Below are 12,571 nucleotides of genomic sequence, written 5' to 3'. Positions count from 1 at the left end.
CTGGAATCCAGGAGGGCCCCCCTCCCCCCGACGTGCCCCTCGGCCGGGCCTCTCACCCAGCAGCCCCTCGTAGCTCTCCGCTTCGGTTTTCAGGAGCCCATGGATGCGCTTCACAGCCCCCAGCTGGATCTCCATGTCCGCCAGGTTCCTCACCATCCAGTTGAGGTAGTTGGAGACCTGCGGGGAGTCAGTGAGCACTTGGTCCAACCCCAGCCACCAGGAGGGCTCTTCTTACAGCTGAGGGGCCAGGGGCCCTCAGTGTCTTCTGCTGCTATTCAGGGGGGTCCTCCCTGGAGGCATGGGAGGGTTACAATGAACGTGCATCCTTACCCACCACCTGTCTGGGGCCCCGGCCCTGGGTTAGCCCCCCTACCCACATGGTCCCTCCCACATCAGACTCACGGTAGCTTGGGGTAGGGCCTGGAGGGTGTCTCCGAGATTCCCTGAGGGCTGGTATCTGAGCCCTCCCCTGCCCCAGTCTGCTGTCACTCACCATTAGGGCATAGGTAAGGCCCAGGCCCACCAGGCCAGCAGAGAGCTCCCTGTGCAGGGAGTTGGAGATGGAGGTCACGGCCGCGATGAGGACCACACAGGCACCGATGTACTCCTGTGGAGGGAGGTGAGCCCGTGTGGGCCCTCCGGGGTCGAAACCACAGGGCCCCCCCAACCCACCTCACTCCCTCCAGCTCAGCAGACACTCTACCCCAGCCCAGCCAACACACCTACACATCATCAGACACGCAGGAGGCCTTGAAGGCCGGAGCCCCGGGAGACAACGTGTGCACCCAGCTTCTGCCCCAACCCCAGCCGTCTGCACAGGCCTGAACGCGCCTCACCAGCTGGCCCACGCGGGTCATGTGGCCCACTTCAGACACACACTCGTCACAGTGAAACACACAGCTCTTCCGGCTACTGGTGCGCACCTCAGGTGCACAACCCCCGGGCAGGGATGGGGAAGAGCAGGCTCGGGTCAGACCCAGGGAGGGCCTCCAGGGCTGGGGGGAGAGGAGGGCTCAGCTCCCGCCCTGTGTGCACACACGGGCTGCTATTCCATCCTCTCTTCCCACCCTCTGGCCCATGTTTGGCCCTTGCTCTGGCTCCACACCCCTATCAGAAGCCCCTGTCTCAGGGCCCGGGGTGGGGCGTGGGTGGCACTTGCCATGCGGACTTCTAGCCATCTGTTGGCAGCCGTGAGGAAGAGGGAGGCAATGTTGTTGGAGTCTGTGTATTCGAGGAGCTTCTGCTGGAACCTAGCCTCATACCTGGAGGGCGGATGGGGAGGGTCTGAGGGTCCACATGACCCCCAGGCCTCTCCTTACCTACAGAGAAGCAGCCAGTAAACATGCTGTGTCTGACGTTATGTATGCCATTCCTCTCCAGACGGCCCTCCCAGCTCCCTGCTACTTTATTCAAACTTGTCAAGACTCCCACCTCCTTCAAACTCCTGCTTTCACCCCAAGACCCATTCTTCTCTTCAGGGTCTAGCTATTACAGTAAAGCGCACTTCTGCCCACCTAGATGCTCAGGCCAGAAACCAAGAAATCATCTGGATTCACAGCCAATCCCTCTACAAGACCTCTTATTTCTACCTCCAAAATAGTCCTTGCTTCTGCCTGCCTCTCGCCTGGGCTACTGCGTCAGCTTCCCCATAGGTCTACCTGCTGTCTTCCCACAGCAGCCGGCATAATCTTTGTAAATCATAAATTACATCCCATCTCTCTCCTGTTTGGAATGTCAATGGTTTTGAGGCTAAAGAACCACCTCCTTGCCAGGAGCCTGAGTGAGCTGGCTCCTGCCAACCTAGCCTCCTTCCATGCCACAAATTCCCTTGCTCACTGCCTTGCAGCCACAGAAATTACAATAAAGTCATTTGTTACTTGCCCCTTTTCAGTTTTGTGACAATACCAAGGTCTTTCCCACCCCAGGGCCTTTGTACATGCTGCCCCCTCTGCCTGGAACGCTTTTTCTTCCGCTCTTCACAAGGCTGACTCCTCTCAGCCTTCAGGCTCTACCTCAAATGACACCTCCTCAGGGTGGCCTTTCCTGGCCTATGGTTCCCCATCTCTGCAGCCTGTTTGTTTTATAACCTTTGTTCTTACGTTCATTTCTCTAGCTGCTTATCTCCCTCACGAGACTGTAAACTCTATGAGAATGGAGCCCATGGCTGTTTTGTTCACCAGGGCATCCCTAGCCCCTGGCACTGTCAATAAATACTTGCTGAATGAACAAATGGAAACTTCCCTGACCCTGGAGGCTTCTTTCCTTCGCTTGTGCCCTCATCATGTTCTCCTTGCGTTACTTCGAATGGACCTGCTTTTTCTCCTGGGCTGGGGCTCCTGGCATCACTCTCCCTGGGCATCCCCTCACACCAGGCTGGCTTGGCCAGGCCCAGAGGAGGGGGCGGAGCACTTGTTTCATGACGAGCGAAGGAACAAATGGAAGCCGAAGCCGTCTTAGCATTGGTCTCAGGGAAACAACTGGGGACTCAGAGGGCTCAAGATGAGTCTTACCGCGCCTTTGCTTTTGACTCTTGGAAGGTGTTTGTTCTGCTTTGATTATTTCTGGGCGGAGGGGCTGTGCCTGACCCATGTGTCTGAGGAGAGCAGAGTGAGTCTCGGAGGTGTGAGAGAGAGTACGATCGCACAGCATGGTGGCTGAGGCGAGTGTGTAGCCCCAGGTCTGAAGGGCGTGACTGTGTGTGACGGGCGAGCCTGAGGGCTGGGTGTGCATGAGGGTGTGTGTGGGAGGTGTGGCTTCTGGGATGGGTGTGTGACAGTGTGAGGACTGTGAAGAGTGCCAAGGTGGGGCCATGCAGACCCACACTGGATTCTGAGCCTTCTTCCTTCACTGGCTGTGTGTCAGGCCCAAGACTCAGTTTCCTCATTAGTAAAATGGGGACACTAATCGTTCCCACCTGGGCTGAAACAGCCTCTGAGCCCAACACTGAGTCTGGGGCTGGGGTACTCTTTTCTGGGAAACTTTTCTGGGCAAAGGCAGGGCCTCCTAGAGAAACCAGCAGGTCCCCCAGGCCTGGGTTCCACGCCTAGCACGGGCTCCGACCTTGTGTGTGACCTCAGGTTGGCGATTCAGCCTTATCTGTTGAACGTGGCTGCTCGAATCCACGTCCTGGGGCTCTCGTGAGCACTGAATGAGTAATACACACACACACAGCACTGAGTACGGGGCCTGGCGGGTGTTAGGCGCACATTCAGTAAATGCTAGTCAGCTCCCAACAGGGCAGGCTGCTAGGCAAGGGCCAATGAATTAACCACATCCGGGGAGGACTAGAAAGTCCTTCATCCACATGTCGTGGTCCCCCCTGTGTCAGCGTAGGGCGTGGGAGGCCTCGCTGGGCAGCGGCTCCTCTGACTGACCCCAGGCTGGGTGTGAGGCTGTTTGCAGGATGCAACATCCACCCAGATCCTACTGAGCAGGTCCAGCCCCCCGGCAGAAAGTCACAATCTCTCTGCCCCAGGCCCAGCCCGAAGGCCGCCAGGACTGCATGTGTAAGAGGAACAGTACTAAGACTGAGTAGGGGCCAGGCCCGGCAGTGTGGAGGGCCCTCGAAGTCAAAGGACCTGGGGAAGTGCAGGCTTGAGACAGGAAGGGGGCTCGGAGGAGACCTTAGCATCACACCAGGTTCCAAGGGGCTTCTGTGCGGAAGACAGCGCAGGGCTGTCCAGGGAGCGGAGCCAAGGCCAGGGCAGAGCTCAGCGTTGCTTTGCTTTCCTCAGACTAGACCCCTAAGAGGACGTTTCACTGGTGCAGATGGCCCAGGGAGTGAATGGGGCCTGGGCACCTCTCCTAGAGCTTTGGGGCTTGGAGGGAGGAGACGCAAGCCTCCCTGAATCCTCTTGGCTGGTCCTTGCGCCCTGGGGTTACTCCTGGACATGGGACTTGGTGTCGCGTGGTTACTGTCACACCCCGCACAGCTGTGCCATCCTAAAAATAACCTGGAATCACTCTCTGGGTAAGGCTTAGAGACCAGAGTCCAACTATCTGAGGCAGGGGTCTCTGGCCTGTTTGGCTGGAGGAGAAATGTTCTAATACATCAGACAGAGACTGGGGCAGGGAGCAATGGCCCCTCTACTCCCCAGGCAGCCTGAGATGCTCCCGTCTGGCCCAACATCATGATTGAGGGTGGAAAGCAGGGACACTGAAGTTTTGCGGGGAAATCCTCCAGCTTGGTGAACTTTTATTTACCCTTTGATGCTGGTTCCGACAACACGTCCTCTGTGAAGTCTTCGGTGACTGCCTCCCTTCTGTGTCCCCACAGGCTGCATTCCCCTTTCTTTCAGAGTACCTGTCACATGGTTTTGCGCTGGCCTGCTCAAAGCCTGGACTGTAAATGCCTCCAGGATCGGGGCTCATCTGACTCATCTCTGTCTTTTTAGTGCCTGGCTTGGGTTTTAGCTCAGTACATGTTTACTGAACGAATGGGCAGGTTCAAGTCTAGGTTTCAGACGGCCTTACCCAGAGGGGTTATATAATGTCCCTGAGCCTCAATTTCTTTATTTGGGAAATGGGAATAATCATGCTAACTGCCTTGGATTGCAGTGCAGAATGAATGAGATGACATGTAAATTACTTAGCATAGTGTTCGAGTCACTGGAGATTCTCCATAAAAGATGGCCTCGGGGTTGGCCCACATGCTGGAAAAGCCTTTCTAGCATTGATATGTGAGCATATACTTCCCAGCTTTGTTTCCTTTCATGTCCCGCCTTAGTTCACAGAGGCTCTGGACTTGGCTGCAGGGCTGAGATTTTCCTCTCTGGTTCATACAGTGGAGCCCACCGGACCTGACCCCTCTGGGGGACATCATCAAGGCTTCGGGGCCTGAGGAGTGGTTGGGAGACAGGTGTCCTGGGCCTTCCTAAGCCAAGCCCTGACAACCGAACCACATGACCTGTGGCCCTGGCCCCACTCCCACCCACCCGCACCTTGGGGTAAATCTGGTACCTGAAGGCCCGGATGGTGGTGAGACCTTCCACAGTTTCAGCAAAGTGGGAGAGCAGGGGGAGCTGGGTGGTGTCATCCAGCTGCTGCAGGTCCCTGTGCAGGGGAGCAGAGTAGAATGGTCAAGAGGGCAGGCGCAGGGCTCGGCTCGGGTCTGAATCCTAGCTCCCCCCACAACCACTGCGTGCGCAAATGGCTTCACCTGTCCAGGTCTCAGTGTCTCCCCTGTAGAGAGGGAAGCCAGTGGTACCACCCCGCAAAATGCATAAACAGCCCGCCGGGGCAGGCCCTGTAACCCCGGGCACCGTCTACCTCACGAGTGTGGTAAGGCGGGGCATGTACGGTCGTTCTCTCTCACGGGGAACAACCTGAACCTTGCGACAGCTAGCGAAAGGAGCAGAAAGACCTCACGCAAAGCTTCCAGTCCCCTCCCCGGTAACCACAATAGGTTCAGGCACATCAAGGGCCAGTATCTACAGAGCTCCTTGAGGGGGACAGGCCAGAGGTTTCCATGGCAACAGGATTGCCCCTGCCCCCCACAGCGGCACCCTGACAAGCACATCAGTGCCAGGGAGGTCAGGCTGGGCTGCGGGAGGCAGCGTTCCCGGACAGACTGTCCCCGGGGCAGAGAGGATGCCAGGGGAACAGGGTGGTTTCCCTGGCAGAAGAAATGAAATTTGTAAAACAGCTTGTTCAGTGTTTAAAAAGTCACAGTGAGGGGCGCCTGGGTGGCTCAGTCGTTAAGCGTCTGCCTTTGGCTCAGGTCATGATCCCAGGGTCCTGGGATCGAGCCCCGCATCGGGCTCCCTGCTCTGCGGGAAGCCTTCTTCTCCCTCTCCCACTCCCCCTGCTTGTGTTCCTTCTCTCGCTGTGTCTTGCTGTCAAATAAATAAAATCTTTAAAAAAAAATAAAAAATAAATAAATAAAAAGTCACAGTGATTTGTGAACACTAACATGCTCCTTCTGGGTGCCAGGGGATTCTACACCATCCAGCATACGAACCTTGGTCCTCACGGGCAAGGTAATCGTGGTCAAAATGTATCTACATTTAATTGTTTTTATTGATAATCAGCATTTTGACTCCAGTTACTAATCAACTATGTGCACTTGGGAAAGGTACTTAACCTTTTGATTATAACCTGCAGTAAGAAATGCATTTTATACTACAAATCAGTGCACATGTGCACACCCCCTGCCCCAAACAAAGGTTTCATGAAGCAAAACTTACTGTTACTATGTGCATACAGTCTGATATGTTCTGTTCAATTTCATCTGATAAAAATGCTGGCTGTGATCTATGATATTGATTTCATGACCCACTGACAGGTTGCAATTGGCGGTTTGAAAAACACTGGTCTAGAGATTCTTTCAAATTTTCCTGACAATTATTTGGACCTATGAGTTTAGCAGAATCACTCCCAGAAAGAACTTCTAGAGAACGTTCTTAGAAAATTTTGAGTAGGAAAGAAGCCTGTGTGACTCGAAGGCTCCCGAGGGCAAATGTGATCACTGTGAAAGGCTCCCTCAAGTCGAGGCTCCCAGGCACACTCTGGCCCCCGTGGGCTGGGACGTAGGGTTGCCATAACCCCCCTGCCATCAGGGGCTCTCGATTTCGTGCATCAGCAATCAGCCTGGTCACTGGACTCCTCCTGAGAAGCAACCCTCCTGAGAAGCATTTTGGCAAAATGAATGAAGGGCATAAAGGTATGTATACACCCCGACCTAGCAATTCTACTCCTGACTCTATCTCCTAAGGAAATAGTTCTGATATTAACGGCAGGGTGTGTGTGTGTGTGTGTGTGTGTGTGTTTGTGTGTGTGTGCTGACAGATGGTTACATCAGGGTGGTGGAAGATGAATAATATCTCCCCTTCCTTCATTTCTATTTTCCTTTTCAGGGGCAATAGGACTCTACTACTTTTTGATGATTACTCTAGTAAGAGTACCCAGCTGCCCATTGCAAAGCATCTCCCCGCCCCCTGAGGCTGGCAAAGGCTGCCATCACCTGGACGCCACCCGGAAGTACTTCTGGATGAAGTAGCAGACCACGGCCAGGGGAAAGAGGGCCACGAGGAACACAGGCGTGACATAGGAGATGACGGCCAGGGCTGAGACGCAGAGCAGGGTGGAGCGGCTCAAGCACTCCAGCGTGGATGGGATGTGCTGACGGAGGGGAGGGTGAGAGAGGGAGGTGAGTTTTGGTGTTTATCTTCAGTGTGTTACCTGCCACCATGTTTTGCTCTCTCACATTCTTACAGGCACATGTCTCGTCTCTCCAGCTACACTGTAGGCTCCCTGAGAGCGGGAATCAGGACTTTGCTTCCTCACCATCTAGTACGATGGTAAACCGAGAACACAAGCTGAATTGAAAGGAATGTTCTCCACAGAATCAGCCACCTTGGTTCAGACTATGCTGGAACCTTACTGGAGTGAGCCAGGGGGTATTGGATGGAAGCCAAAGGGATGTGGTTTCCCTCAGTCTTATCATGACAGTTTCACAGGGGCAGCCCCAGGCCCTGAGATAGCATTGTAATCAGATTGGGGCCCACTGGGTTCGTCCCCCGGGGCTCTGAGCACCAAATCTGGGGAAGCCAGCACCAGAGAGGAAAAGCGTGGGGGTCTGGCCTCTCTCTGAACTGGGGAAATGGGTCACAGTCCTGTGTACCTGGTCGATGGTGTTACAGTCAGCTGAAAATCTATTCAGGATGCTTCCAAGGGGCGTGGTCTCAAAAAACCTAAGAGGCAACCAGAACAGTTACTCATCCATTTATTGATTTCCTTCCTGTTTATTGAATGAGGGTAGTTCTTTCATTTTAGTGTCTTTGGGGTCATCTCTGGGTCTGGCTGCCTAGGGGTGGTTGCCTTTGCAAGTCTGTAGCTATCTGGCCTGTGTCCCTGAGAATTCCTGCAGCTGCCCAAAGGGGTGCTGGCCCCTCACTAACCTCTCTGGCTCTCAAGCCCATATATGACCACCACCACCTTCCTCAGCTGTTTGATCTGCCTGACTCACTCAGCAGCTCACTCCAGGGACATCGAGTCTTCTCCAGGGCGAACAGGGCCCTGGGGATGGGTTGTCAGCTGGCTGACCCTGCGAGGCTACTCGGGCTGTCATCACTCTGGCTCTGAACCAGAACCAGCCCAACCCTAACCAGAGGGTTTCGGAAGCTCAGCCCGGGGACAAATAGAGGGTAAGTAAATGTTGAGGTCATGTCTGTGGGCCACAGAGAGCTCATGAGGCTGAAAAGTAAAAAGTGTAGTCAGATGGTGAGGCCTGGCATTGACAAGGGGCCAGACCACCTGTTTGCCCATCGTGCTTTAAAACTGAGTCAGCCAGTCGACTGGGCAGTGACCACCTTAGATCTGTTTCACACCAAGTGGCCTTTGGGATTTTTATCCATCCCCTTCCAGGAGATTAAAACATGTCCCCGTGTGCCCAGTGTCAGAACCTGCAGGCTGGCTGAGGGAGGAGGGGCAGAGCGGAGACGGGCAGACATTACCTGCCTGAGGAAGGGAAACTTACATTTACACAGAGCCTGCGGACACTCACTTTGAAGGGCTGTGTGACAATTAGATGAGCAAACCATATAAAATGCCTAGCACCATGTGTGGCTGAGTAAATGATGGTTTTCCTCTGCCTTCTGCCCCGAGGAGGACATTTTTACACACACTGCCTCCTTGAGCCACCCCCCCCCCGCCCCTGCCACCTCAGCCTGTGACAGAGGTTGCATATCTCCATTTTACAGGTGGCAGAACTAAGGCCCAGAGAACAGCAACTTGCCCACAGCCCCAGCATGGCCGGGGGAGAGGGGTACCTCATGGGAGCCAGGATGATCCGGTTCAGCAGGCTGCGGTGCAACCTTTTGGCCACCTTCAGCCCCGTCCACTCTACCGTGACGGACGTGACAAGGCACAATACGATGCCCAGGCTGCAGAGCACCGTGAATACCATGGCATAGACAGTCTGGTCGAGGGTGCACTCCTGGGCCGGGCAGAGAATGATGCAGGGTCCTGGGGGTGTCCGGGGCTCAGCCCTCTCCCCCCACCCTCCCCCCAGCCCCTGCCTGGGGCCGTCGGCCACACCTGGCTGAGTGAGCAGTTCCTGGCCGCGGGGCTTGGGGTCAGGGCGCTGTCAGTCCACTTGGCCAGCCAGTAGTCAATGGCCACCAAGACCATGTGCTTGAGCAGCTGGGAGAAGACGAGCAGTGACAGGAGCAAGATGCCGGCAGATGACAAATACTTGGTGTAGGCTCGCCACGGGATCTTGGCCCGCTGGTGCAGCACTGAAGACAGGTTGTCCTCCTCCTCGCTCTCAGCTGCCTCCTCTGCAGGCCGCAAGAACCCACCCTGTGGCTTCCCATTCACCCTCCCTCTGAGGGTGAACCGGGGGGCATGTTATCCCCACTTAACAGATGGGAAAACCGAGGCACACAGAGGGCAAGGGATTTAATGAAAGTCACACTATCTCAGGACCCCCAGAACCCCGAAACTTTGTCTCCCCATGGTCTGCCAGACCTCAGGCCATGATCTCACTGTTAGTTCCACAGTCTGTACCTTCCTCCTCTTCCTCATCCTGCAGGAGGCCGTCTCTTGAGGACATGGCCCGGGGCAGGCCCTGAGATGGCTCTGTGGCTTTTCTCTCCATGACAGTCTCCTGAAAGACAGATGAACCCCGGCCACTGTCCTCAGAGTGTGCAGAGGGAAGAAGGGAGGGTGGAGGGCAGCCACCCCTGGCAATGACTGGTGTCAGGTTTCCAGGGTGCCCCCACCTGGGGGAGAGTCCAGATGGACACAAGTTTGTCATGCCAGAATTTACTTCTCCCCATTTGTCGGTTAACGACAATGGTCTTCCTGTGGGAGACCATCTCTCCCCTATTCTTAGTCTCTGTGACTCAGGTGGGCTGATCATTCTCCTTGGCTCCGGGGGTGGGCACGAGATCCAGGGCTGGCCAATCTCACATTCCACAATGATTTATTCAGGGTGGGCACAGGACCAAAGTGGACAAAGGAGAGTTAACCTGGGGATTTCTGCTGAACTGTTGTGACAGAGATACTCTCTTGCTGGTAGAGGTGTTGAGCTGGGAGAATGTAAGCTCGAGGCTGCTGATCAAGCTCTCTCCACCACCACAAGAATGAGGCTGGTCTGAGGGGAGCAGAGCCAATGAGGGAGAGAAACAGGTTCCTGAAGACAGTGTTTAACTACCTGGATCCAGCTCTACCTGAAGCTGATCCTTTTTACTTTCATGAGCCAAAAAGTCCTTACCTCTCCCCTTTTCTGCTTCGCCAGTTTGAGTTGATTCTCTGAAGCTTTATAACTAAATGGATTCTGACTATTTCAGGATAAGGGGAAGGTGTCCACCTGAGTCTGCCCTGAGTACCTGGCACAAGTGCTGGCCCTCCTCTGCAAGGAGGAAGTTCACGCTCAGCTCCCACATCTGTCCTTTGAGGGGCTTCCTAGGGCAAGGAGGGCAGGAAGGCCTTTGTGTGTTCAGGATTCTAACAGAAACTTCTCCTCACAGGGTGGCTGCCTGGCCCTTAGGACATACTCACCTTCTCCAGCTCTTGGTCCTGCCGGTTCATGAGGGTCTTCCAGTGCTCAAAGAGCTGGCACTCAGACCTCTGGAAATCCTTGAGCGTACCCTCCCTCTGGATGGTGCCATCCTTCATGGCAATGATCTGGAAAGGCAGAAACAGACCCAGCCCCGGGGCTGAACGGGAAGGGGGTGTGGCGGTCACACCCCCACCTCGGCAAGGGCTCTGAGATGGACTGGCACACATCCTCTTCCCCACCACAACTGGCCGCTGGCCTCCCCGCTGCAGTCCTTACCGACACACTCCCAGGATCTAGAGGTCGGTACTTTTGGGGGGTAATTCTCAGGGGTTGCCCCAGGGTTGCTAAGAGGGTTTGCAGAGCAAATTGGTGGATCCTGGCCAAGCGGTCTGATTCCTTGCTAGGATCCCATCAGGGGCAGCTGTTTTTACACACTCAACAGCTAATTGCACGCAACTTCCAGCTGCCCTGACCACAGGTCTGGTAGGTTCCACCAGTGGTTAACAAAGTACCTATTGGTCTAAGTGTGTGTGGCGTGGCCATGCCTCTCTGAAATCAATAAAACTGATTTTATTTGAAACACTCAATGTTTCCCACTCATAGACTCTTGTCATTAATTCAGAGACCCTCCCCTGCTCCTTCACCCCCACCCAGCCCGTGATGGGGTGTAGGGAGGGATGCCTGGGAGTCTTGCTCTCTGACATTCCAAGGAACCAGTCATGCCTTTGTCTGCCCTCTTAAGACTAACGATTGTCCCGAACTGCCCTGCCAAGGTCACCATGGAAACTCAGTCGCAGACCTTCTGCCCCTGTTGTAAATTTCTTAAAAAATACAGATTTTTTTCTTTTTTCATAGTAGAAGGAGGATTTTACCACATGTAGAAGGAAGACTTAGGCCCATTTAGCACAGGCCTGAAGCTCAATTTTCAGGGACAAATTTGTATAGGAGTCTGGCAAGGCCCAGATTTTAAAAGTCACATGATTTCCATCTTAAAGATTAAATGCTTTCCAATTAACTGAAAAGTAGCTGTTGTCTACATATTGAGGAGTACAGAAATTTGGTTAATGTGGGGTTTCACAAAATTGCATTCTATTGATAATATTGAAGTTTCCATTACTACTTGTATTGTTTGTTGCCATGTTTTCCAGCTGATCTTGACTTAAATGCATCGGACCCTCGGTGGGTTAGAGGGTGGGGAGATGGCTCTCCCATCCAAAGAGGCAGCCCCAAGGCCAGGGGGATGAGTCATCAAACTGGGCCATAAACAGAAGGTAGGAATTGAGTGTCTGCTTCTTTCCGAGACTTCTTGGTGCCAGGCTTGCGTGTACGCACAGGGGCCCCAGGTGAGGATGGGAACGTGTGCAGCTATCGTGATACCAAACCCCTGGCCTGTGCAGGATCTGCCTGAGCTACCCAGCCTGCATGAAGCCTGTCAGTGTGGATCTCTTCTGCCCTCAGCAGTTGCTACTGAGACACTGACTCCTTTGCCTCTCCCACCTCTCCTGCTGCCTCTCCCACTCAGCCTTCCAAAGCTTCACCTCCTGTGGCCCCTCACCCAATCTGCATGTGGCAGGTACTGGAGCTTGTGGGTCACTAGGACCACTGTCCTCTTGTCATCCTGGAGCAGCTCAAGGATCCCGGCCTGCATCAGGTGATCACTCAGATGGACATCCAGAGCTGAGAAGGGGTCATCCTGGGCAGAGGAGAGAAGGTGGGGGCAAGGGTGGGAGAAGGGGGTAACAGTGAGAATAAAAACCATCAGAGTTATACCAGCTCTGGTCCAGGGACTGACACTAGTTAGCTGTATGGCCTTGGACAATGTATTTAACCTCTCTGGGCTTTAGACGCCTCATCTTAAAATGCAGCTGTTATCAGTGATTGCTCTCAAACAGATTTAATCACAGGTACTTCCTGACTCCTGAACCTTCAATAGCTCCCCATTGCCTATGAAGTCCGAATTCCTTAGTATGGTAAGCTAGGCCCTCCATTACCTGCCCAGTCTGTCTGGTCTCACTTCTCTTTCCTGTCCAAGCTCCCTGTAACTCCAGCTTTCTAGAGAACTTGCCA

The 12,571-nt window shown here is 54.3% G+C and overlaps 1 protein-coding gene and 1 long non-coding RNA gene across 3 annotated transcripts in view; one reads left to right on the top strand and one right to left on the bottom strand.

Moving 5' to 3' along the window:
* ABCC8 (ATP binding cassette subfamily C member 8) overlaps positions 1–12,571 on the bottom strand; it is a 75,414-nt gene that overhangs the window by 4,314 nt on the left and 58,529 nt on the right. The window contains exons 22-32 of the mRNA XM_045894054.3: positions 12,060–12,197; positions 10,504–10,629; positions 9,508–9,607; positions 9,037–9,278; positions 8,769–8,935; positions 7,622–7,691; positions 6,962–7,119; positions 4,960–5,052; positions 1,160–1,262; positions 494–607; positions 57–177 (exon numbers count right to left, since the gene is read on the bottom strand). Of these exons, the coding sequence (XP_045750010.1) occupies positions 57–177; positions 494–607; positions 1,160–1,262; positions 4,960–5,052; positions 6,962–7,119; positions 7,622–7,691; positions 8,769–8,935; positions 9,037–9,278; positions 9,508–9,607; positions 10,504–10,629; positions 12,060–12,197 (1,432 nt within the window). The remainder of the gene's footprint in view (positions 1–56; positions 178–493; positions 608–1,159; positions 1,263–4,959; positions 5,053–6,961; positions 7,120–7,621; positions 7,692–8,768; positions 8,936–9,036; positions 9,279–9,507; positions 9,608–10,503; positions 10,630–12,059; positions 12,198–12,571) is intronic.
* The window catches only part of LOC123857329 (uncharacterized), a 30,434-nt gene continuing 18,000 nt past the window's right edge, over positions 138–12,571 (top strand). Inside the window, exons 1-4 of one of the 2 annotated variants that reach the window (XR_006793834.3) lie at positions 138–6,661; positions 6,855–7,147; positions 10,473–10,803; positions 11,653–11,775. This is a non-coding gene — a long non-coding RNA (uncharacterized LOC123857329). Of the gene's footprint in view, positions 7,148–10,472; positions 10,804–11,652; positions 11,776–12,571 lie in introns of both variants that reach the window. The other variant, XR_006793833.3, reaches the window with a different exon arrangement.

This window comes from Mirounga angustirostris, unplaced genomic scaffold (genome assembly GCF_029215605.1).
Source record: "Mirounga angustirostris isolate CCGP_5_RB_7025 unplaced genomic scaffold, mMirAng1.0.hap1 SCAF_13, whole genome shotgun sequence".
Classification (NCBI taxonomy): Eukaryota; Metazoa; Chordata; class Mammalia; order Carnivora; family Phocidae; genus Mirounga; species Mirounga angustirostris.
Note: the sequence above shows the minus strand (reverse complement) of the source record. Positions and strands in the feature narration are given on the sequence as shown.